Here is a 27,938-nt window from a genome sequence, read left to right as displayed (position 1 = left end):
TAGCGTCTAGCCGAGTGCAGCGATATTTAAACAAACTCTCAGTGATAGTGGGAGATTTTAGACATTGTCTTATTTAAACTGTGCATGCAATAACACACTGTTATACTATCATAATTCCCTGACCCAGGGATCATTAGCGGACAGCATTGCTTATTAAGCAGTTGTTATTTTGAGGGCTGCTGGCTGAGGCGTTGTTGGCATGCAGGGCGGATTGTGGACTGCTCATCCGTTCTTGCTCTCTGCCTGCAGCTCAGCTGACAACACACTTTCTTCATCCATCAGAGAAACCAGCACATCAATGTGAGACTTTGCAGAATTAACATCTTATCACTCCTTCCCCTCTTGTCAGTTTCCTTCGCATCTCTGCCTGTTGCTGTTCTTTTTTGTATTTTCTCTTATAGTTTTAGTTTGAATGTCATGGCACCAGAAAAAAGTGTAATCATATATTGCAACGACAGAAAATGACACAATTTTAATTTTTCATAATTTCACAATTCCAGAGGTTTCTCCAACAATGGTTATACATACAGGCTCCCTCGCTCTTTTTCACGGTCTCATTCTCGTTCTCATCTCTCCCACCAGCCTTAATTAGCATTAATCAATTCTCACACTTCTCGCCTTGTAAAAACTGCCAGCTGCCAATTATCAGTGATTCTTCTCCTTTAGCTTGCGGGAAGGTGTGGTGTGGTCTCAAGTTGCGTTTCACAGATTCACAGGGTCCTTTTGCAGTGTTCACTGCTCACTACACACTGAGCAGGATATTTCTTTGGAAGTTTACATTTTGAACTGTCATGTCAGAGACAATAGATCCAGGGTTTTGGGTATGATTGCATATACTTGGGGGTTTATAGACAATTTCTTATGTTGGTCCTCTCAATAGTCTGTGTTCTAGATTTTTGTGTGAAGGTTAAAAAGGTTAAAAGTATTTGGGGTGAATCAAAAGATTTTGTTTTTGTTTTATTGTCTGTTTTTGAGAACTTGATAAGATATAGTATTACAGCATGGTATTACAACTTGACTGTTAAATCAAAATCTAAATTTGCACAGCTCGTACATACTGCCCTAAAATATGGTGGAAAGAGAAACGATCCATACAGGAGTTGGATGAGGCGTCCCCCCACCAAACCCCACCCTGCTGTTAGTCTGAAACCTTTCAGGACATAGAAAGAAATATATATATTTTTTATTACAAATAATTAAACACCGTGTTGTCAAAGATGATATTGTGGCTTTATGATAATGTACTTGCATGTCATTATGTTAACATTTTACCAAAATCAAGCTCAAAGTCACGAAGTTTCTGACCAACAAATGTTGTGTTTTTCCCCGTCATTAGAACAGATGTACTTGAGTCAGTAAGTGCATCACATTAAGTTTTCATCAACTTTCATCAACTCATTTGGCCAAAATCTCATGTTATGAAAGATATTCATTCTTCATAAGCTTTCCATTGATGTTAGTATAGGACAATATTTGGCTGAGATTCAACTATTTGAAAATCTGGAATCTGAGGGTGCATAAAAGTTTAACTATTGAGAAAATCGCCTTTTAAAGTCCTTAGCAACACATTGCTACTACTAATAATTGTTTTAATATATTTACGGTAGGAAATTTACAAAATATCTTCATGCAACATGATCTTTACTTAATATCCTGATGATTTTTGACATAAAAGAAAACTCTATAATTTTGACCCATACAATGTACTGTTGGCTATTGCCACAAATATACCCATGACTGGTTTTGTGGTCCAGGGTCACATTTAAACAGTATTGGCTATGACTCTGACAAATGCTAGATTAAGACACCTTTCTCTGCTCCTCAAACAGATTAAACATTAGCCTATGAGTTAGGAAAACGCTGCGCTTATTCAAGAAACCAGTTCTTTATTTTCCTGCAATTTTCATTTATTTGTGTTTGTTTTCTGCAAACAAGCAGAATGGGTTCAAAATGTGTGCAGCACTTCTTTCAGGATTGAGGCAGGGTGGAGTTGTGAGGTTTTACAGAGAGTTTGAGGACTTCATGGAGTTACGTGGTTCAGTCAGAAGCTCTTGTCATTGGTTTAATATTTGCAAAACCCATAGACAGACATAAAGGGTGAACAGTAGTGATGAGCTATAAAAAAAAAAAAATAATGGACGTGTGAGCATTGGCACGTGCCTAGAATGCCCATGCATAAATCCGGCCCTGCGGGGCACTCTACCAGGTGATTGGAACAGTTGTCATCAATCAGATAATCTGATTTAGACTTTGCAATACTTTTAGTGAAAATAGTCTGTGCATGTCTTTTCTCTTAGTCTTTTATTTACATAAGTATTTTTTAAATTAGCTTTGAAGATGTACCTCTGACTCTCAGACACTGGAGTATTCAAAACACTAAAACCCTTTTACATTTCAGATAATTGATTTTTTTTTTTCAACTCACCCGTCTAGAATGTCAGTCAATCTTCTCTTTTAGTTTTAATTAAATCCATGACTGAGTTCCATCAAGGTCACATGCCAAGTTTGGATCAATAGAGGAGGACTGACCAAAGATGGAACTGGTTCGATAAATCTATAACATCGCCCTAGTCCTCTGGTTGGAATCTTCTGAATTACAGTGTACGTCGCAAGGGATTATGTTTCTTAATCTCCTGCCTTCAAATTCTTGTTCTGTAGTACTACATTACTTCATGGTTAGTAACAGTCTTGTCTGATTTCCTTTAGAGTAGCAAAGGATGTGTGCCTTTTTAAAATGTCTCCTCTTGCAATTAGTGTTCTTTGGTTTATTTTATACTACAAAGGCTCAAATTAAAACTGTTATTTGCCTTTTTTCAAGTAGTTCCTAAGTTAGTTTTTTATCATGAAAAAATTGGTGAAATCCAACATTGAATCTACTATAGCACTGAAGCAAGGAATTACAAAATTAGTTCTTTAAAAAAAAAACTATCTTTGTTTGCACTTTAGACTCTTACAACTTTTCTTGCTCCCACATACTTAAAAGCTCACACTGATTTTGTAATCTGAATTTCATCCATCTATACTTTGTAGATTACATGTTAGAAGGGAATATCTTGCATCTTATACAGAAATGAATCCGGCTGTTTGCCATGTGTGATGAAAGCACATTATTTCTGATAACAGTGCCATTTTCAAGAAAATCTCAGAGAAAATTATGTCCAGCTGTGTCGGTATACCTTTCTGGATACTCTCATCTGTTGTGGTTAGACATCATATTCCAGAATGTTAAATGTGCTTTGAGGAAAAAAAAAAAAAAAAAAAAAAAACCTTGCAGTGTTGACTTACAATTCTGTGGTAAAATGTCAGTCGATGAGTGGTGGCAGGTGGACTGGGATATGAAGTGAAAGATGCATTAAGGTTTGGCTGGATCATATGAGATTGCTCACTCTTTTGCCATTTTGGCAACTGATGCACAGCAGATGCGTTAGAGAAGTTTCGGTATCACATGTCTACTCTGTCAGTATATCCATAAATATGATATACCTATGAACATTGTCTGCTGGAAAAAATAGGATTGATAGTTACAAAAAAGTTGCAGCTCACAACTTGGACCTAGACATCAAGGGTGATGTCATATTTAATAACTTAAATTGTAAGCATAAATGGATTACAATGTTAACAGATGTGATTGTATTCATTCTTCCGTTACATACACATGAAGGGTCTGGTTTAGAGAGTCTGAGCTCCAGAACACACGTTGCCTTAGTGTGCCTTAAGCCGGGCTCAGACTACAGGATTTTCAGGCCGATTTATGGCCGATTTACCCCTCCTGACAATCGGAGAGAAAAAATGTCCAGGGCATTGGTCAGTTTCCGATGTTCGGCCCAGATTAATCTGGTAATGTGAGGCGTTCACAGATCAAATCTTAAACATCTTGATCTGTTTTATCAAAAATGTTATCCCCAATTTTATCAAACATGTTTGATATTTAGGATTTTAAATCAGGATGATTACGTCAGTTCTTTCACAATAGCGAGAGAAGTAAATGAGAACACTTTTGAAATTGCGACCACGGAACAAGCACGTGCAGGTCCGTTGAACAGCGGAGATGGCGGAGCGATGTGTGGAAGTGTTGCAACAACACGTCTATTTGTATAACGTGTCTTCAAAAACATGACACAATCGTACGGACACCTTGGTTTTGAACACACCAGGTATGTGAAGTGAATGTGGAACATTACCTGTTGAGACATCAATGACGATCTGCTACGTACATGTTTGCATTCACTTCCCCATGAGATCACGTGAGGCACTCGTCCTGGCATGATGACCGTAATCATTTTCTTGTAGTGTGTGATGCGCACAAATGTTAAAATCTTGTAGTGTGTGCGTTTTTGAAATTTGAGAGAAAAATGCATTATGTGTGATGCCACCATAATCGGTTAGGATTTAGAAACTCCTGTAGTCTGAGCCCAGCTTTAGTTGCCTCAGGCCAGGGGACAGCTGACCTCTCACTTTCTCTGTTTATTATAAAGGCCAATATACAAAGCTGTGATGTTAATGTTCCCCTGATTAATTTGAGTTGAAAATGATTGCATCCGTTCCAATTAATTGTATTATTATTTTTATTTGAACCTTTTTTGTACTATTACAAAAAGGCTACAAATATATACTAGATGGTGGCCTTGTTTTTTCAGGATTAGTGTTTACAGGATCTGCTACTGAACCCATTTGATATTCTGCTCACTGCTCCGTGAACATGCTACTTTTCTCCGAATAATGGCTTCAACTGTGATGCTAAAGTGCTGCAATATTGAAACTCTGTACCACAATTTGTTTACCTTTCGATATTGGGAGATATAATTGCTTGAGAGGGAAGGGAGAAAGCAATTGACTTTATTACATTAAACTTGCACATTAATGAAGTGACAACGTTTTTCTTTTTCCCTATTTAAAGATCAGTGGATTGTTTCTTTCACTGATATCTTAGAACATAGCACATTATGGTGGGCTAAATGGCTTATATACATATTGTTTGAAACACTATCGCTTTAATGGCAGAATTAAGAATTACAGTTGGCTACAATGCGGCAAATGGATCTGAAATGGCCCTGCATATGTATATCATCATTTTAATGGTGACTCATGAAATACTGTAAGTGCATTTGCGTGGTTAGCTATTTTTTTTAGCACACTTGATTTAGTTACCCACCCCCCATTCTTGCCTTAATGCACACATAATTCTGCTTTTTTTAAAGCACACAATTTTATTTTATTTTTCTCCCAGAAGTGAGGAGAGCATGCTGTGTGCAATGATAACTCTGAAGCAAGGCATTTACACAGTAGAACTTGTTGTGCCACCAAAAAATTGTCCCACTGGTTATTTCCATACCTAAAACAGAACTTTATTTGTTCTCCGTTCTCATGCATAAAGAAGAGGGGGTATTAAAGAAGATTTATCAGAGTGGGCCTGTGTTTGGTTTTATAGGTCATTTCCCCTGGATCTTTCTCTAGCCCCCGAGAGTCCTCGTATCGCCACATGGTAAATAAATCAGCCTATGTGACCTATCTTCCCTCTGAAGAGATTTAATTTACCTCACAACCACTGAGCCAGAGAGGGCTGTTTTACTCACCTGCCGATTACAGGGAGGCTGTAGCCACAAAAGAATGAACTGAGACAGAAAGGGAGGAAGAAAAAGGTGGTAAAAATCAGAGGTTGACACAAGACATAAATTATAGAACAAATTAAACAGCCAGTGCATCAAATACAATATACTATTATTCATATAAAACTGTCTGAACATTTTAGTCATTATTAGTGAGCCACATTTTGATAAATGTTTGAATGGACCCACTTTATATTAGGTGGCCTAAACTACTATGCACTAACATTTAAAATAATCATTTGATACAATGCACTTATTGTGTACATACATGTTTTTACATTTGTCCTTACATTAAAAAATTACCTGCATGTTACATCTGTAATTCATTTATGTAGTTACATTTATAAATACACTGTTGATACTTTCCTTACACGTAACCCTTAAACTTACCAAAACCAATGATATTTGTACAGAGAGCTTTTTATACAGCATTTTCAGACCTTATTTAGACAGACAGACCTCTAATTTAAGTATTATATGGTAGACAGTTGGATTGCTTGTGTGTATGGGCAGTTGTAATTGAATGCATTTTTAAAGTTTTGTGCCCATTTTATGTTCATATTGAATCATTCCCTTTTTTTGTATAATTAATCAAACAGAATGCTCTGGAAGAGTGTTGAATATGAATGCTGCTTAAATGATTCACATTCAATGCTTGTGCATGCTAAACTAAGATAAGCCAGAGGACTAATGTTTTGATTTTATGTTGATGGGATAATAGCCGCTACTGTATCTCATTTGATCATATTTAGTTTCATTTCATTTGTACTTTATTGCAAGGGATCTTATTTCTCTGGGTGGTAAAATTCTTGACTGAATTTTATTTCATAGCTTAGATTTAATTAAATTAAATTTAAAAACACCCTTCAAATTCTTTCATATAAAGTCAAACTGCCATTGATCACCGTGCTGTTCTCAGATGACAGTGAGAATAAAGAGCCGAAATATATTTCTGCACACACTGGTCATAGTATTTTCACTTTCTTTCTTTTTTTTTACTCACAGGCAAGAAAGCCAGTAGCTGCTCCAATAATATTCTCTGTGCTAATATAAAACATGGCTAATGTTATGCATGAAACCGAAGATGACTCGATGAGGGTAATTGTTCTCAGAGAGATTTTCTTTGAGCTTTTCTTCCTCACCACTTAACATTCAATTTATTATTCACTTTTCTCCCTCCAAATGACAGTAGTTTCAATTTAATGAATTTTCTTATCTCATCTCACTTTTAGAAGATTACTAATGCAATATGGGAATGAATGTCTGTAAGGTGGGGTTGCATTTGAAAGGGGAATGTCGTATTGTATTGCTCATTACAGCATTTGTGACATTTAAGCTCTATTGTTCAGGTGCGTCTTGCATGTATCCACTGTGAATATATTGTCTTATCTAGAAAATGAAAAATGAAAGCCATTGAAAGCCATTGGCTAACTGAACGTTTTTTCTAATCTATTGCTACTTTATGAAATCTCTTGAAGTGAGACATGTCAATTGTTATTTAATTTATATTATTTGGTATCTGGAATTTTAGGATATACAGTATCAGTATGCAACACGAAGCAGAAATTAAATGCAATCATCAAATATTTCTCATTTGCAAATGTAATTAATCTAGCCACTCTTTGAGGGTTTTCAGACCCCACTTATTCCTGGTAATCACCTGTGTAGGAAAACCACAGATAAGCTCTCTGGGAAATTACACTCTTGACTTAATATCATTATTAGTTACAAAAGTGGAGGCTGGAGTGCTGTATCTTTCTCTTTTAACAAGTTCACCGACAGTGCAAAGCTCTTAAAGATGCTAAAAAACAACCATTTCAGATTCGCCAAAGTCTGACATCCACAACGGGCATCAGGGACATCATGCACTTGTTTTTTTGCACCACTTGATGGGGCGGAGTTGACAACAGAACTTTTTGTTTCTTGTAAAAAAAACTAGGCCTAATCCCCAAATAAAAATAACTAATTATTAGAATAAAACCTTACTCTAGCTTTTACTGTAATAATTACTAACAATCAATGTCATAAAATCGGATTATTCTTTTGAATTATGGAAGCGAGAACATACATTATAAACGCATTTTTACTGTCGCTATTCCAGAATATTAAGAATTTTAGGACTATAAGTCATGTATCGATACCAGTCTTCCTTGTGTTTTGTATTTTGTAGCTTAGAAACAAACTAATTTAAAGCATATAAGCACTAACAAAGCAAGGCAAAACCGCACCTGAAGTGCTGAAGTCCTGCAAACCTAACGTCCTCCATTACCTAACGTACTCTGATTTCGGTCGAATGACTGTAAAAGTCATTTTAACAGAAGATTAAAAAGGTATATTTTGTAAAATTTTGGATGGATTCCCCCAACCACCTGCACACAAGAAATGGATGATTCTGCACGAATCGCCTAGTGCCAGGCAGTGACATATACAGTAGCTTCAAAACAATTTTCTATATTCTACGATTAAAGTAAACTTTATAGTTGCTTACGTAATGTGTAAAATATGATATCAATAAAACACGTCAAATTATAGGCTATTTGAAAGGATTATTGCCTCTTCCATAGACATCAGTGTATACTTTACAAACTGGTTTTTGCAAGTACTTATCTGTATTTAAATGTCAGACAGAAACATAAAATAAAAAAATATAATGGGCCCCATTTTAATGATCTGAGTACATGCTCTGGAGCACATGGCGCAGGTGCACTTAGGGTGTGTCCGAATCCACTTTTGCTAGTTTAATGACGGTAAAAACGCACCAGGAGCATGGTACAAAAAGGGTTGTACCTAGTCTTTTAATGAGTAATGGGTGTGTTTTGGGCATAATATGTAGTAAACCAAACCAACCAGTCTCATCTCCTATTCCCTTTAAAAGCTGGATTCGCTATTTACATGGCAGAATTTGCGAGCGGAATGACTGAACGCTTTTACTTCTATTTTTAATATTTAAAAATGTTTGTGTGCCTGTGTGTGTAATAAGCAGAGTGTACACGCTTGGTGCACCCGCCTATAGGCTCATATTACTAACACGCACTTTAAATAACACAGAAAATACTGGGCTATTGACGTTAGACCAGGTTTCAGTTGGTCAATGGCACAGTCTATTTCAGTTGCCTCAAAATAGCAATGCGCCAACAATGTGCCTGAACACACCTCCTTTTCAGACCAGCACACCCATGGGCGAATGCAGATGGGTGTGTTTTAAACAACGTGGCGCCGGGTGTATGATAGGGCCCTCTATGTTTGAAAACACTGAACAGTTATGATATTTGACGAGTGCTGCCGCTGACCGCGTCTGTCTAACGCCAGCCAAAGCGCAAATGCAGTTGATGACGTGACGCACGGGATGTTCTAATCACATCGTATGCTTCAAAAGCTGAATTATCAAATGTTTTATATATATATATATATATATATATATATATATATATATATATATATATATATATAATTTTTTTGGAAGCTGCATTCAAATTCATTTGGCTCAGTTTGAATGGGCATCACGCCTCTGACGGGCATCATTAGTGGGATGTCAAAATCGAAAAAGCGATAGTGGCAAGGTCTTGATGCTATTGTTTTAGCCACTAAAGGCACAGCCAACCCTGGCCTAACTGTGAGGATTGTTGATGCAGCAGAGCTTTTTGTCCCAGATCTCTTCTGCCAGCCATGTTTGATGGCTCCTAGTGCCTGGAGAGCAGATGGGCATCAGTGCCGTCTAAGGTAAATGTGAGAGGGGTTGAGGGAGCCAGCAACCTCCTCTTTGTCACTGCAGACAAATCTGAGAACTAATGTTGCTGATAAGGTAAAATGACACCTGTAATGAATGCCAAACAATAGAAAAAGTCTGAACAGAGTGCTGAATGTGTGGAATTGAGAATAGAGTCAGATCTGTGAAGTAGAGAGACGGAGAGAAAACAAGTGAGTGAAGGAGAGCTTCTGTGTGAGCTTCAAGTACTGGCTGTTTATCACACTTCTGACCATACGTTCAGCTAGTGAAAGTAATTTCTTAACATGCAACCCACGTCTGTTAGTGAGCAAAAAGCTGGAACTAAAACAAAAACTCCCTCTACAAAGGTCTTCAAGTGAAAAGAGGATTCTCTGGGGTAAATGATTTCTGCCCAGGCTCATTTCAATGTGTAAAGCGTTTGGGGGGGGGGGTTGTGGGTTGTATTTCTGTAACTTTATAGTTTATTCTTATCAAAGCGTTTTGGTCTTGTACTCAGATTCAAGCAGATTTTTTGTGGTAATGGTGAAAAGAAAGATTTTAGAACAGCAGTAAAAATAGTATATGAAAAATATCTAAAAGTGCATATTGATTGAAACTGGTGCTTTGCTGTGCCAAATTTCGAAACATTTCACCAGGTGCTTTTGCTTTTCCCACTGAGATCTTTTTTGTCGTATAAATGTGTCTCTCAAATGTCCGTATGGTAATCTGCACAGCTTTCAGTGGATGGGACTGTTTGAAGTTATTAATAAAGAAACCTTGAATGGGAAAGTAAAGAGCGTGATGTGCTTGATATTAAAAAGAAATATTAAATGTGCAATAAGCCGCAAAATATAACTGAATCCGCTACTGACAGGATGCTTTCTGTGTGTGCGCACCAAGGGGACCACAGACAAGCAAAGTAGACTTTGTCTTCGCTCAAATGCACATAAATATGTCAAAATTCCAGCCTTGGTGAGTATTCATGTAAACAGGCGACGTAAGCACTGTACCTACCTCCCTCCCTCACCCACCCACTCACTCACCCACAGAGAGAAAGAATGTATGAGAAAGATATGTATTTTTTAATTTTTTGCTGTGGTTCTTTTGGAAAAGTGCATTAACTAATGAAAAAAAAGGCTCTGTAAAAAAAGATGCTTAATCTTAGAAATATTAAAACTGACTGACTAAAGATTAAATATAAAATTATTTTATATGAGAAAATATAAAAAATATATTACTTGCATTATAAAAAAAATATTTTATTTTTATTTTTAATTTACATAAAAAAAGACATTTTATAAGTCTTTAATGTGTATGTGCATATGTATTTGTCTCACATTTTCACTTACTCTGCCACTTCAGTTTAATCTAATGCTTAGGGCTGCATTATTTGGGGAAAACATCTAATTACGATTAGTCTGGTTAAAATTGCGATTTAAAATGCGAATGACTATTTTTTACTTTTACTAATGAAAAGTGTGTTTATATATGAATATGGCTAATAATAATTATTATGATGATTATTATTATTGCTAAATAAAAATAAGAAATATTGCAATAATATTTTCATTATTAAAAAATTTAAATAGCATTTAAGAATAAATATAACAGTATAATAATAATAATAATAATAATAATAATAATAATAATAATAATTTATTATTATTATATTTTACAGAAAACTTATTTTACAAAAAAATATCGGTTACCTGTTAGTATGCAGACAGTCTATGACTAAAAATCATTAGAAAGGTCTAAGGATTTATGGTAAAAAAATATATTATTATAAAAAATCTGTGCTTTTTATCTGTGATATCAATTTCTTAAAGTCTATGTCTTTAATATGAGCCTCTTATGCATCCACTGTGGGGATTCAAATTTAAGAAAAACATATGGATTGTCATAGAAATTTATATAGAAGTATTATTTTTCTTTTTTTCTACACAAAAGTTTCATTCATACTGGAGGCCAGAGGGCGCCCTCAACTCCACATTTTCCTCAGAGAAGTAATAGTTTTCAGGAAATCCCTATGGGAAATCCCTAATGTGAAGCTTGCGCTGTAGGCTGGATAAAACGAAGATAGAAATGCTTTGACTGATTAAACATGAAGATAATACTTCTGCGACAAGATATGGTGTATTGAGTTCAAGCCTTCTCTGGTATTTTCATAATAATAAAGTATTCAGTGCTGATTGACATTCTGTGACAAGAAGCCACATCAGCTCGACTGACTATATGAAGTGAGTTAAAACGTGTTATTAAACGTATTTTGTTGGACAACAGGTTTATGAACGCTTCACATTACTAGTTTGCGAAGATGTTTTACGCGTTGCTTTGTCAAACGCACGTTATAAGCAACTCAAAGTCACAGTGTTTCAGACAGAGCAGCCTTTACTCCTGATCACAGAGCCCCTCTTCACTAACACGCTGGCCATTTATTTATTTCATTAAAATTGCAGCCTTTGCGCATTCATTATCGCACATAAGCCAAATCGCAATTTGCGGTTCGATTTCGATTAATCGTGCAGCCCTATTGTAAACTAACAGATTGTATGTTTCTCAAACACTTAAGTGGAAAGGAAGCTGTTCAGTGAGTCTGTTTGTCACTCACAGAATCAATCATTTTTTTGTTGTTGTTTTTTTTTAGTTAAAAAAAATTAGTAAGTGTCTTTCATTTATTCAGTTTAGTAATTTTAGACTTTTCATCAGAGATTGAAAGGTATACCATAGAGGGACAGAGAAGGTGAAGGTTTTGCAAAGTGAGTATTGTTTTACTCTTGCCACTGATGTTGTAGTATTCTCTCCAGACAATTGTCAATGCTGTGCTCTCAGTGTGATTGTCATCAGAATCTTAAAGCTTACAAGTGTGCAGCTATTGGTCTTTGTCCTTTAGTTTGTATAGCTGAGTCTGGTTTGTCTCTTAACCTTCCATGCCCTCCACCACAAATGTCACCAACAGGTTCATCTTGTCATTTAGTCGCCACTTGCTATACAAAATGTATGTATTGTCAACAGGGACATGATCTAAGTAGCATCCCACAGCTTTCTGCTTTTACCATCAGTAACGTGCAGAGACAGCATGTCAGCCTTGTCCACAAGCCCATGTGCTCATCGAAGTAATTTTATTGCAGTTGCCACCTTTTTATTTCTTGTCACATAAGTAGATCCAGGACATTAAATGGTTGACAGAACTGTTACAATTGCTTATCTTCTCAACTATCTGATTAAATTGCATCAAAATCAGAATGTCCTTTTTAAAGTCCCTGTCTAGACTGGTCAATTCTTTTGCTCAGTTTAACTCCTGTTTAGTCCCAGTTTGTACTATATGGTTTGGTTGCGGTGCTTTTGATACTTGCAGTTAATTTTCCTAAGATGTTGAAAATTATACAGCTTGTCATGACCAGAAAACAGCTGAAAATGTTGACACTTATCAAAATGGAAATGGAGTGTCTCTCATTTAGCATGAGAGGATCCCCAATTTCAGCATGAGTGTGATTTTAATTGCCATGAAAGCATATTTCTTCAGTGGTAATAAGCCAGAAAGTTTCTTCGAGCTTAGATGCATAGTGACATGAAATGTCATGCGCTCTAAAGATCTCCATCAAATAATCACAGTCCACTGGGTCCCTCAATTCATTCATGTTAAAGGGGTGGTAAAACACATTCTTTTGAAGGCTTGACTGTGTTTGTGGGGTGCACTGTAACATGTGTTCATGCTTCGTTTAAAAAAAAAAATTGCCTTATTTTTCATATATTTGACCTTTATTCTACACTGCTCTGTCCCTCCTTGTAAAACGGTCTGATGCTTTCCGGGTTGTATGAAGCCAGTCCCTCAAAAATACGCAGTGGGCTCAGATTGGTTATCTGGCCCAGTGTGTTGTGATTCGCTAACCGCAGTGCACGTCGGAAACGTCCCACCCCTTACCGGAGGCTGTTCAGTATTATGCTGCCTTCACGTGCTATCGGAAATTTGATAATTCCATTTCTGAAGTCGTGATTACGAGCTCATAGCATTCAAGTTTCAAAATGTGAGGCCGTTCATGTGCAATGTTTACCTAGGAAACTCGTATTTACGATAATTCCGAGAGCACGTGAAAGCAGCATTAGAAACAACGGCGTCAATAAAACCACACCAATCTGAGCCCGAATCAGACCCAGAACATTTGAATGAAGATGATCGAGCAGAACCTGTTCAGTCCTCGAGAGTAAAGACTGCGGATCTATAATGATCGCTACTGAATGGCACTTTAACTTTTGTATTTTTAGAACGATTATAGCCAAATATCTGTCGCAAGAACTAACCCAAAACGAACACTAAGCACTGGCTTTAACTAGTAAGTTAGCCAAATCACACACAGAAGCATGTTTAGCATGCCTGTAGATAAACAATACATAAAAGCTCTACTCAAAGAATCATTTACACTAATGCCAGGTTCGCTGTTGAGATTTTAACGTTAATGTTTGTAACGTTAGGTGTTCGTCGGATAACGTTAAGTATGAATGAGCTTTTAACAGACTGGTTTGCAGAACAGCGTTGTCATCTGTTTACTTCCTTGCTACAACCTATTACAGGAAAACACATCGATGAAATCTAAATCAGACTTACAGGTTGTGGCCCGTAAACTGCTTCTGTTTGTAAATCCAGCTTTCAGGACAAGCCGTGGTGCATATCCTGTATTGAACTCGCGAAGTTTGTGGAAGTTTGTGTTGTCCTCCGTGAAATGTGCAGCGCGCGCGTCGTGCATCCACGCACCGGCAGTGTTTTTTTCACGCAGCTGACGTTGTGCAAATCCGGCATTGAAATCGCGAAGACGGTGGATGTTTTCCTCTGTTAGATGTGCTGCAGGGAGCCCCGCGCGCGCCTGTTCCCCGCTGACTCAAACACACGTGCATATAACATGCTGTATGTTAAACGCTCTGCAACGCACCCCGTCCCAAGGAAGGCTGAACAGAGCAAGTACCCCAGACCTGCAATCCGGATGAAAATAACAGCGTTTCCTCTGCATCGCGGCAACAACACTCCAGCCTAACTAACTTATACCACAACAGCGCCGCGATACAAAATGGCCTCACCCCCCCCTATTTAATATTCTCGGAGGAGGGGTTTATGTAAATATTGAGCCTGGTGATGTCACCAACCCTGGAGGAATGTGTGTAGTCGCCTACTGGCCGTTTGCTGTAGTTCTTAGAAACTGATTTCTTTAAAAGCGGATATCTCCCTTTGCTTTAAACTTTGAACGTTGAAACTTTGCAGATGTTGTTTATGCTCAAGCAGCAACATTACACGTTAGCTAAAGTTAGAATAGTGAAATCGTGGTTTACCACCCCTTTAACAGGATCTCTAGTTTCAAAACGTAAATTCTATACTGTTTTCTTGACCCTGCTCTTTGTCTCCTGGTCAATTTTTGACGACACTTTTGGTATTGCATCTGTTGGTTTTCTTTAATGTTTAATGGCTGAGAGACTATCAGCCCATATAACTTAATCTATCCATCTGGGGTCTCCATCTCAAATCAGCGCCACCAACCTTCATCTACATATTTTGTGGATATCAAAGTAAAAAAGATTAATTCTTTCCCGATTCCTTGGTTCATGCTGCGTTCAGTGATCCTGGTGGGATTTCCACCCAAGTAGATAGTCAATATCTGTCCAGCTAGATTTTTCACACTTTTGATATTGACACATCTTTTTTTGACATGCCCTACAGCAAGGGTTCTCAACCCTGGTCCTCGAGGGCCACTGTCCTGCAGAGTTTAGCTCCAACCTTGTTCAAACTCACCTGCCTGTAATCCTGAAGAGCTTAATTAGCTGGTTCAGGTGTGTTTGATTAGGGTAAGAGCTAAACTCTGCAGGACAGTGGCCCTCGAGGACCAGGGATTAGAGTGCCTGTCCAACAGCATACATCTTTATCGTTTAACGTTAAGATTTTTGTTTGATTTTTGTAGCGCATCAACAAATTGAGGACGTCAATTGAGAATGGGCTGGTATTTTAGCATTGCTTTGGTTAATAGAAATTAAACCCTGGAATTGTCATTTCTTCCTCCTTCTAGAGGGCAACTGAGCAGTTTGAGAACATGCCACCAACTTGGCAAAGAAAATGAACAATATTTATATTTCAATTAAAAATGCTTAGATTTGAAAGGAATAGTTAACTCATAATGTCATGTGATTTATGTGTGTCAGTTGCTTATTTTAACCCTTTTAAACTAGATGAATAGTTAATTTACTAATATTGTTTTTTTTTTTGTTAAGGAACCATAATGCCACTATTTATGAAGATCTTGCACAATTTAAATGTATAGGTTGAATTTAGGTTAGAATAGAAATTCAGTAATTGAATTCCTGAAACCTGGTATTTTGTTATGAAACTAACATTAAATCATTTTTAATAGTATTACTATTTTTCTTTATTGTTAATCAAAGTCAGCAACACTTTCCATATTTTCCTTGATCCCTGTAGACAGGGTGTGTGCATGTGTGACTGAATGAATAGCGAGAGGGATATTTTATACATCAATTATAACCCAAAAGCCACGTTTCATTTTAAAACTTTCTCACTTTCTCTCTCACACTTCCTTTCTCTCACTCTCATCCTTTCACCTTAGCTGGGATTATCTTGACTCTTTCTGACACTTCTGGCTTAAGATTCTCAGCTTGCTGAAATCCAGCAGTGTGCTCACCATATAACCCCCACATGCTCACTTGTACACACACTCTCCTCCTCTCATGGCAAACCCTTTTCAGAAATCCATGAGAGGCTTGAGTGAGAAAGTAAAGTGCATGGTTTTAAAGGGCAGGGGCTTTTGGTGCATGTGCTGAAACCGTGATGTGTAACTACATCAAGTGGGTGCTTGTTGATGAAGACTGATGTGTCAAATGCATTTCCATGTAACCCACTTCCACCAGGCAAGCTGCTTTCCATGCACTTTCATTACAGGAAGCCAGAGAGGCCAAAATAGCTGGCATGGGAATTGCTGCTGACACATTATGAGCTATTTGGAAATGTGCTTTAAGATTATTAGAACTAGAGGTTTGGTGTTGCACTGGCTCATAATGACTGAATTCAAACATTATCAATAACATCAGTCTGACAGGAACAATGTGAAACATTTTGGTTGTTGGACACATAAAGGTCTGTGTGGGGTTTTTTTTCTCTATCTTTTTAATTCAAATTATTTATTTCGGCTTTTTAAAAAAAATTTATGTGCATTGAACAGTTCGGGGTAATTTTTATGTTTTTGAAAGATGTCTCTTAGGCCACATCCACACAAAGCCAGAGCTTTCCCGATCCAATCTTTTTTTTCCCATCGTCTTGAGAAATATCTGCATACACACCAAGCGGCAACCTCAGTTTCTCTTGAAGCAAATACGGAAGTGACTTAAACTCCAATTCATCGACTGGCCGCTAGAGACAGGCTCCAAAAGGGAGCAGAATCTCATTGAGCTCCATGTTAAAATGCCCAACTTTACAGCAGAAAAAAAAAACATGTTTACAGCCTGGTACAAATTGTGGTTTTGGTCTATATATCTAATTTCGCCCTTCATGACAGCTATGAGGGAGGTGAATTTTTTAACTCATTATATAAAGCCTTAAAGTTCTGCATAATTAAGGGTGTGGCCACTTTGAGTGACAGGTGGCTTGTCGTTTGTCTGCTGTCTGTTAGTCATCGCGTCACCTCAGCTCCACACACGTCCCGCCTCTTTGCCCATTTTCAGTTATCCGGGAATGACGCGCGGTGACACGTTGCCAAGATGGTAACGGCCAGCTCGACCCTAATTTACTCTTCAAAACTACTCTTCAGAATCCTATGGCTGACGTCACGAACACTGTCCAAATTTTTTTGCAGTCGATGGTACACACAAAACCAATGAATCCAACTCAAAACGATGTAGAACACACACCAGAGCAGTATGTGGCACTGTAATTCTGAAACAGAAATACCCTAAAAACGGAGAAAAAGAGTTGTGGCAAGAGGGGGTACAGCAACAGTCGGAAATGTGAGGCAAAATCTTGTTAAAAATTTTTGCTACTTACCAGATTGTGTTTTATTAACGCCTACACCTACCCCAACCCTAAACCTACCCTTACAATAATGCAAATATAGTAATTAAATGACGCAATATTGATGTGCGCATGCCCAGTGGCCGTAGCTGTATCCCTTCTAGTCTTTACCGTGCGGGACGTGGTGTGATGACATCACTGTTTCACCATATATATGGATTGGCTAGTAATGTGTAGGTAACAGTATTGTGAAATATTATTACAATTTAAAATAATCACATTCTCATTTGTTATATTTTAAAATATAAATTTATTCCTGTCATGGCAAAGCTACATTTTCAGTAGCCATTAATCCAGTCTTCCGTGTCACATGATCCTTCAGAAATCTATTTAAACCCATTTAATAAGCACATTTTTAAAATGCTTGGTAATAAAAAATATATATAATTTAAAGCGGGGGAAAAAAGGTAATTTACATCATTTTAATAAATGTTTTTGATAATTAGTCTATTTTATGTGGATGAAAGAGATTAAGATCAAGAAATTAGCAGGAAAATATGACAAGTAAGCTCAATTTTATGAATCAGATAATTGAACACATAGAAAGATGTGCAAAATAGCCTAACCTTCATTATATCATGGAGGATAGGACATTGTTAGAACAGAAATCCAGCAAGCCATGGAGATAATCAAAAATTCATCACTAACTTAAATGCTTAAACTCGCTAAGGACTAGGCTGCGATTTTAACAATCATAACAGAGAATATAATACTGTATGTAATGAACTGAGAGTTAAGTTGATTGTGAGAAGTGCACAACATCACTAAAGAAACCCTGGGGAGCTGGTGGGAAGTCTCTGCACTTCATGGCTTGCAGTTTTTATAAGTGTGATAAACTACATAATGATATGTGTTTTTGCAGTCTTTACTGACACATACATCATTATAATATGTATCACCTGAATTAGTATATTATTATACTAATAAGTATATACTAACTCTCTTTACCTCTTCCCCTGTCTGCTAACTATTGGACCTTCATTGCTGAGGTTGTATCAAAATTTACTAGAATGAGGAAATAGATGACTTATTGGTGGCTTGTTTGTTAGTCATTAGGACTTGTGTTTATGCTCATTTATCATAGGAGGAGCAGCCAGAATGGCTTCTGCTGTTTTTATAGAGCATGGATTGTGCCAATTATCCATTACCTTTTATTGCAGTAAGTGTGCAGGCATTTGCTAAAAGGATAAGGCCAACAATTAGCACTCTGGGAATCAGTGTGAACTCAAACCTAGTTGGAAATATGCAAGGGCCCATTAACCTCTACACCTCCCATTCATTCTTTTATATATACTTCATTACTGTTCATAATTGAATTTGCATATGGCAAGGTGTTTATAATTGGGTCTGTTTTATGATGGTCAACTGTATTGTCTTGCTGCTGAATTTGATGTGGATTAAATGCTCCTAGAAGAAAAACTCTTAGAATTCAAGGGATAGTTCACACATTATCATGTCGTTTTCACATATAAAATAGAAAAAAAAACCTAAAAAAAGTGCAACGGTTTTGTGTCAGAAATTAAGTTATTATTTAATGAAAATCTTAGTGAGATGTTACATGTAGAACTTCTGTGACTGAATCATTAATTTAAATGAATGAGTTTATTAACTAGATCAACCAAGTGAAAACAAGTTTGCAACAAACAATTAAACAAACTGTATGTATATGTTGGTCTTTGCTGGTATTCCTGACTGAAATGTTAGGACTTCAGAAGTCTTTGAATATACTACACAATCAAATCAATGCACTTTTATGATTATTTAAAAAAAATTTAGTGTCCGTATTTTTTTTTCTACTTAACAGACAAGGTCACTGTGAAAACATTGAAAAATAGCTAAATGAAAACTCATTTTTGTTTGGTTTTTCAAAGAAAATGAAAAGCATTCAGAAACCACATTGAGAGTATGTAAATTACTGATTTTTATTTATGGGTGAACTATCCCTTTAAAATGTCTTCCCTTCCATCTTTGAATCAGCACAGAAGATGCAGGTTTGCCCGTGACTAGTCTCTAGTCTTGTAATTGCTATTGCTTAAATATATGCTGACAAAGTCAAAGTTCAAAGTGATCTTGCATATTCACCCACTGGCCCATAATGTAAAAGGGCATTTTTAAGCCGCTCTTCTGCTCTACTAATAAATTGATAGTATCAGTTTGTACAGATCAATACAGGTTTGCATTTAGATGACAGAGCAAGGGGTCAAAAGCATAAACATACTGATAAGAATTGGCTTTAGCCTTCACCTTGTGTTCCATTTACTTTATAATTATAATTTCTATAGGTATCTATCTGCTCCTTCCTGCATAATAATTGCTTTTAAATCTTTCAAAAAGTTTGTTCATTATTAATTCATATTTTTGCTGAAGTTTAGTGCTTGATACTGTGTCTGATTCATGTCTAATTCATTGCAAGGCAGTTTGGGTAAAATAAAGTTTAGGCTCTCTTCACAGCAGCAGATAGATCAGGACTAATTTCAGGTTATTCCTTTTCATCACTGTAATTTGAACAACGGGTATGGGGAAAAAGAGCTGGAGAAGTGTATTTCGCAGGAAATTAACAGGAACGATTAAAATTGGAGAAATACCAAGTGATGTGCAGGTAGACATTTGCATGAAACTAGCTAATAATAGCAGGACTGTATATTATAAATATCGGTTTTGTAGACTGGCAGATCCACAAGGAAGAGTAATGAATTCTGTCCAAAGGTTGTGGCTGCCTTTTATACCATTGGCCCTTTGTAGCGGACGGAAGAGATGTCACCGTATTCTGCTCTTGTCACCTATCACCTATCTGCAACACAGCACCATTGCGTCCTTCTTTCTCTTTCACTTGGGAGTAAAAGTCAGTGGATTTTCATGTTTTTACACAATGGAAGTGAACAGATGTGATTGAAGTTTCAGGCCTGTTCTGTTCAAATCCATTTGTTTTTCAAACCAAGCTTTTGGGAAGGGGTCTATATGCATAGAGAGAGAAAAAAACGTAAGCTGTGATACTTTCCAGAATTTTGAACGGTTTTCGCCCCCATACTGAACTAAAAAAAAATAACAGCTGAGAACAGATTTTGATACCAAAAATGGTTGCACAAGGTCTTATCACCTTCTCCATGAGGAAGTTGAGTTTTTAGTCACAAGTGACAAAAACTTTCAGAATTCACGAAGGATCTGTATTAAATATGCTTTAAAAACTGATTTAATTGTGTTTTTCTCCAGTGAATCTGTCTAGAGTATGTGCTCTGTGCAGCCAAGACAAATTCCTTCCCACTATGAGACTGCTAGCAAACATCTGCAGAGGAAGAGTAACATTTCATTTTGAATTATTTAGAGTGAGCTCCATGTTTTGTACCTTGAACTTTGAAACCCAGTGTAATATTGTGCATCTAAGATTTCCTGCTTTTGCCTCCTTACCCATGGGGTGATCTGTGACATTCTCCTGACATCCCTAGTGTGACTGTGCTTTTCCACTTGGTGATTCTGCAAATAGCCCAGAATGCACTTCACCGTGAACTAGGTATCTCACTCCTGGGGATATAACTCTGAATAATGTCATTCTCTTTACTTTAGTGCTGCTTCAAAGCTGTTTTTCTATACACAGAAAAAGAGCATTCAACAACAAATGGTTTTTAGTTAGAGGTTAAAGTGCTGTTGATATGTTTCGTTTTGTACATAATTAACATGTCCACTCTTCTGCAAATTTTTGCCCATCTTAAAAGCTTGTCAAGAGAATCATGTAAAATGAGGGGAATGGTGCCCTCTGCTATTCTCTTAATCACAGTGCACTTGTCTAAAGATTGTAGTTGAGTAGTAGTAGGAACAGAGGAAATTGTAACACAAAATTTTCTTCACAAATGAGCTAGACAGATGAGTGCAGACTTGAGTGCAGCTGTTCACAGTGACCGCAATTAAATCGTTGGAGGTCACCGGGCCATTCATGCTGTTGGCTTATAGGAGCCGTTATGCGGTGGTAACTGTGTGAAGTGGTGTTTTGCTGTCTGCACTTCCAATGGTAGTAAATGAGCACACAATGCTCATTTACATAAAGTTGGTTGCATTGTATTTTAATGTATTTTAAAATGTCATTTATTCCTGTGATTTAGGCAGCTTTTACTCAGTCGCATCCTTCAGAAATCATTCTAATATGCTGATTTAGTTTAAATGACGAAAAGAGTGGAAACATTATTTTTCAGGATTCTTTAAAAAGAAAGTTCAAAGGAACAGCATTTATTTGAAATGTAAAACTTTGGTATAAATGTCACTTTAGATCCATTTAAATTAGGGGTGCACGATATTCACAAAAATGTGATATTGCGATATCGATAATGAATATTGCGATATCGATATTAATTTAGATATTTTTAAACCTATGTAAAATTACATTATTATGGAAAACGCATCAAAATAGATTCATAACAAATAAAACAAGTTCTTACAACACAAGGTTTATTTCAACTGACAGTCATATTGGACTGGTACAACATGAATAAATAAATAATAATCATGTCTGGTTGTACAGTAGGGATGCAAAAATACAGTTAGTCCACGGTTCAATACATACCTCGGTTTTTAACCATGGTTATCGGTTCGGTTTTGATGGCTAGTCACATCAGATTTTTTGTTATTCTATTCTTAGGCGACAGGAACAGAAAGATTTATTATTATTTTTATTATAAATTGTTTTTATTGCAATACTCTTTTTTATTTTACTTAAAAGACTTGGAAAAACTTTACTTAAAAAAAACCTTGTACACATTCATAGTGTATAGTATAATATAAAATAAATATATATAAAGATTTACAATGGCAGCTCAGAGCAGTACAGCAGCATGACATTGTATGAATAAATGTAAAATTAAAGAGGGAGTTCCCTAAAAAATGAAAATTCTGCCATCAATTACTGGTGCTCAAGTTGTTTTAAACCTGAATAAAGTTCTTTCTTCTGTTGGACATAAAATATATTTTGAAGAATGTTGGAAACCAACAGTTGCTGGTCCCCATTGTAGGAAATTATAATATTGATGTCAATGGCTACCATCAACTGTCTGGTATTCAACTGTCTGTGTTCAACAGAAGAAATGAATACAGGTTTGGAACAATATTAGAGTGAGTAAATAATGACATTATTTTAGAGGTGAACTAACTGTCTCTTCAAGGACAAGCGGCAGCGTGTTCCCTATAGGCTGTGCTGCTGTCAATGTAAGACCTCTACACATCCAATATACAGACACACGCGATTTTACTTTCACTTTAGACATAACCGGCTATGTTTATTTTAACCTTGTGTGTATTTGACAGTATAAGCGCGATAAGACTACTTAGTCCAGTAATCACGTGTTTGACAGGCGATTAGTGCACGCGCTCATCGCATGTTAAAACAGTTCATGAGCACGCGAATGAAACGTTTAACCGGCTTTAAAACGCATTCAAATAATGAACTTTCGTGATTGTGAATAACTATAGTCTTCCGTGAGTATGACTCCCTGACACCAGCATTGCAAGCGTGGCTAAACACCCCCTAACTTGTGAATAGTGATTGGAGATTGTCTCATATCAGCGCGTAGACTGACAGGCACACTCAAACAGAGCCGAAATAATCTGAGAGAAATATTTAAAATGGAGAGATATAAAAATAATTAATTAAATGCAAAACACTCATGGTAAAGTGGCTTGTGGTGGTTCTTTCAACTTCTCCCTGAGCAACACTCATTTTCTTACTTTTGTGTTCTTTCACTCGCTCCCTTCGCTCTCTCTTTAGGTCCTTTCTTTTCTTTCACTTCGTTTTGTTGTGCGCTGGTGTGTGCGTCGAGCCGGCCTGACAAGAGTGTGTGTGTGTAGAGCGAGGGAGAAATGAGAGAGTGACGGTTAGCTTTGGAGCGACTAGGAGGGACCCAGTTTAAAAAAAAAAATAGATCCGATAAAGAATGTATATTCAGTGAAACGCGTCTCATTTTGTCATAAACAAAATATCGCATAATTATCGCAAGACTTACGATATAATATCGGGCAATGTGATATCGTAATAATGATATTGAATTGATATATCGTGCACCCCTAATTTAAATGTAATTTCTTTAAGTTTTGTTGCAGTATCTAAAACATTACAGGATATGAAATAGTATGCATCTAAATTTCTCTTCACAAAACATACTGCAAGTGCGGTGTGTGTGTGTAAGGTTCAGGTATTCCCTATATTGTGGGGAACCCCCAAAGATGACAATAAAATTAATCTTTGACTTTGTGGGGTGGGGACGTTTTTTTTTTTTTGGTCCCCATGAGGAAAATGGCTTATAAATAATATTAAATGAAATATGAATTATGAATTTCATGCAATATGTATATTTAATATAGAATGAAATTCATATTAATTTGAAAATGTAAAAATTGAAAATGTAAAAATTGTGATTTTAATTAAAATCACATTTTAGTTCGGTCAGTTAGTCACAGAAAAAAAGTCTGTGACAGACAGGTCGTGTGGTAATTACAGTCTGTCGGGCAGGAAATCCAAACATTCACCTATTATTCATCAACCCAACTATGGCTTTTAATTTGAAACGTGTAAGTAGTAGCTTAGCGTTTGCCAATTTACATGGCCGCTCGCTCTAACGTTAACCTGGATAAAATTACTGGCACATAAACTCTTAAAAAATAAAGGTTCTTTGGCGAGGTGTATGGTTCCATGAAGAACCGTAAATATCCAAAGAACCCTTACATTGTACAAAAGGTTCTTTTTAGTATAGAAAGGTTCTTTATACTATAAAATGCTTAGGAAAAAATGGTTCTTTAAAGAACCTTTCCCAAAACTGTTCTTCAGGGAACCAAAAATGGTTCTTCTATGGCATCGCCGTGAAAACCCATTTTTGGTTCTTCCTGGCACCTTTATTTTTAAGAGTGTATTTGTGTGCATAATAACCTGGAGGTGCTGGTGTGATCACTGGAGGTGCTGGTGTGATCACAAAATTTTTTTTTCCTGATAACAGTGTAAAGAACTTAAAATACTCTGTCATTATTGACCATAGAGATAAGACATTCGAACATTCAAAACTGTAAAGGTACTTTTACACTCACAATAACAACAACAAAAAATCTTTGTGCTTTTGTAAAATAAAGAAAACAAACAGGGTGCACTTCTTGCCGTCTCCGTGAACTGGAGCGGAGTTCTTCACAGACTACTTGACTCACAGACATTAGAAATATGTCTACAGATAAATTGAAATGTCAACTTTTAAATGAACCAATTCAAATATAAAACAAATATTCTCTGATTACATAATCTGTATGAAACGCCCTTTTCTCTCTATAGGAGCGACGAGTCTGTTTCGTCAACTTCTTCTTTGCAGCTGACTCTAATCACTAGTTTATTAATAAATTATTAAAATATTCAGACTCCGTCTCCTTTGTTTTTTCCTGAATAATTCATAATCATTTATTTTGCAGGTGCGCTGCGGCAAGCTTTGTGTGTGCGCTTATGCTCTTGATTTATATTTTAAATGCTCAATATGGTTTAATATTTCTCTGTAAAGTAGAACAATATTAGCAATGTGGCATGTAATATTCTTTCTCAGCCCTGAAACTCAAACCATTTTTAGATGCCACCCCATCAGTGTATATAAGTAATTAAATTAATACCATAAACGTGCAATTAGTTGCTATTGGCTTAAATGAACGACTACTAGTTGACTAGAAAATTCTTAAGTCGGGGCAGCCCTAGCAAAAATGCAGAAAGGTTTCTGGGAGAGTAGGGTAAGGGGGTAGAATATACAGTTTGTACAGTATAAAAATCATGTCTATGGAAAGTCCCCATAAAACATGGAAACTCAGTGTGGGTGTGTGTGCCTACATTATCCATTTCAAATGACAGCAAATGTGGGAGGTGGTATAGAATGAAAGATTATTATATTTCAGTGGGCAGACTTAAATTAGCTGCTTGTTTAATGGCTTTCATGGGACTTTACACATCTGACAGATTTTGCAGTATTCAACACTTTACAGCCGGTCTCCCAAAAGCGGTGAGTTTTATTCCAGAGTCCAAGGGATGGAGTGTGCGATTATAATTATTAAAATGGCATGGGTGTAAAATATCCCTACATAAAAATCTTGTTTTCTTCTCTCTATCCTCAGCACTCCTTAATCTGTTTTATTTTTCTTCTTCTATATTGTTTTTTCTGCTGTTTTAATTCTTCCTTTCTGTAAAGAGAATGATAGCAGAGAGAACAAAAAATTAAACAAACACTTGGCCTAAGGAAAAGCGTTCTCACTTTCTTCTGCACCGAGGTGCATTTTAGCTCATCAGTCAAACACAAAGCAATCAGTTGCACCCTCTTCCATCGCTAATTCTTTTATTCTTTTCATCACAAAAGCACTCAGGGAAACCTAATGCGTTTTTAAAGTAGAAAATGGCTTGAATTGTTTTAGTGGAATTGTCTCTTTGGCACACAGTTTAAAATCAATGGGAAGCTCAGAACATTCCCCAGAGGAAAAAGCACCATATTTACAAATCTGAAGCAGGGTGAAATGCAGACCAGATTTCATTTTTTTTATTGTAAGTACTAGGCACACATACAAATGATGTGTCTGGGATGTTCATTAATCCAAAAATGGTCATAAAATTAAGTTCTACAAATTTAAATTGTGAGTAAATGTGCTGGAGAAATGTGCTAATTTCTTGCGTGCTTTCATTGATTTTACAGGAGCCATCAGTGATACCCTTGCTGATTCCCTGTCATCCGTTGGTGGGACATTACCCCACTTCCTGCAAGAGCCTGAGGATGCTTACATAGTCAAAAACAACCCAATCAAGCTGCGCTGCCGTGCAACTCCTGCACTGCAGATCTTCTTCAAATGTAATGGGGAATGGGTCCATCAGAATCAACATACCTCTCAAGAGTACATGGATCAAAACACTGGTAAGATGCACATGATCTTACTGCTACTGTCCACTTAATAATTTCTTTCCAAGAAATATTTTACGTCCAGGCCAGTTAATTGGTTAATCTGTAGTTCAACTTCACTTAAATCTCTCAGGTGAAAAGGATGTACTATTAAATGTATTAAAAATGCACTTGAAATTCAAGTAGTATGTTTATATTATATTTGAATTGTACTAAAAACATACTCAAGTACATTTTTAATACATTTAATAGTATGTCTTTTTCACCTGGGCTGTTACCTGTTAGTTCCCTAGTGAATCTTTTTTTTTCTCTTTGATTTTCTGCTTTGTATTTTGTTTGCTGTCAAAATACTGCCTGTATTCTTTAGCCAAGAATAAATATGATGAAAGGAAAATGAATTGGTCAGTTGGTAAAATTAGTTCCCTTTCAGTTGGTCACGTTCGACGTTCGTCGGAACTGACCGACGAATTGGGATCTGTTTCCAGAGACCGACCTACTTCGAGTGATTAAAACGAGCCAATGGACATTGGCATGCGGTTCACACATTCCACGCACCGCCCTGCAGCGCGGGTATAAATACGGAAGTGGAATACCGCATCATTGCTTTTTAACTTCGGAGCCGAACGGTTTGCTGTATCAAGCTGTTTCTACGAAGAGTGTTTAGACGAGTCTCGAGGAGGATCGCTCTCTTACCTGGGTGCTGGTGTGACGGCGCGAGTCAGCGAGTGGCTGCTGCAACATACACTTGTTCCTGTGTTGGTTGGCTGGGCGTTTCCGTTCTTTGAGTGCTCACACGCAGGCTTGCAATCGGACTGCTGTGAGCCGCGGCCATCTCCCTGAGTGCTTCAGCACTTCTAAAAGAGCATTTCCTTCTAAAAGAGCAACACGGTTTGACCCTGCGTCTTTTTCAAGATGTCACTCAAACCGTGTGTTTCTGGATGCGGTTGTTTCCTGTCCTCATTTGACGGCCACGATCTCTCTCGCATATAAACATGTGAGATTGCTTTCGTGGGTGATCCATGCTCTCTCAGGAGAGCATGGTCACGTCGGCGCGTTGTTCATCTCACCTTTCTCGTAAGGGCTTGAGCGTTCAGCGCGCCGCGTGCCGTCTCGCGCCGGCTGATAGCGGGGGTTGTCACGGCAACCCAGCGCGTCACTCTGTGCTCTGATGCGCGGTCGAGACTATGAAACCTCAAACGGGGTTGAGTCCCTTCGCTTATTCCCCGATCTAGTTTCTTTTCTGGGGCCCCAGAAAAGGATTACTTTGGCTAATAAGCGTTGGTGGCCTGAGGATTACAGTGGGGCTTCACCGCCGAGTACATCTCTTCGGGCCCCCACTCCTCTATCGCATCACGAGCGTGCTGAGACTTTGTTTGTGGGTGGTTCATGTTCTCTCACGAGAACATGACCACGTCGGCGCATTGTTCACCTTGCTCTTTCATAGGGGCTAGATTGTTCAGCGCACCGTGTGCCGTCAAGTCTGACGGCCACGCTCATTGTCTCACATGCCTGCTGGTAGCTTACAGATGGGATTGCTGGTCCTTTTTAAAAAAAAAAAAAAGGATCTAGCGTTTCATTTGGCGCTCTGGCGGAGGACAGATGTCAATTGCTGCATCGGAGAGAGGGCTGTTATGCGCTGGAAATGATAATGCTGAGTTTCCCACTATAATGGTGTGTGCTCA

The 27,938-nt window shown here is 37.3% G+C and overlaps 1 protein-coding gene across 1 annotated transcript in view; it reads left to right on the top strand.

The window, feature by feature from the left end:
• Window positions 1-27,938, top strand: part of unc5db (unc-5 netrin receptor Db) — a 220,983-nt gene that overhangs the window by 89,023 nt on the left and 104,022 nt on the right. Inside the window, exon 2 of the mRNA XM_079814916.1 lies at window positions 26,056-26,271. Coding sequence (XP_079671042.1) covers window positions 26,056-26,271 — 216 coding nt within the window. The remainder of the gene's footprint in view (window positions 1-26,055; window positions 26,272-27,938) is intronic.

The sequence above is a fragment of the Gobio gobio genome, assembly GCF_949357685.1.
Source record: "Gobio gobio genome assembly, chromosome: 4".
NCBI classification, from domain to species: Eukaryota; Metazoa; Chordata; class Actinopteri; order Cypriniformes; family Gobionidae; genus Gobio; species Gobio gobio.
Note: the sequence above shows the minus strand (reverse complement) of the source record. Positions and strands in the feature narration are given on the sequence as shown.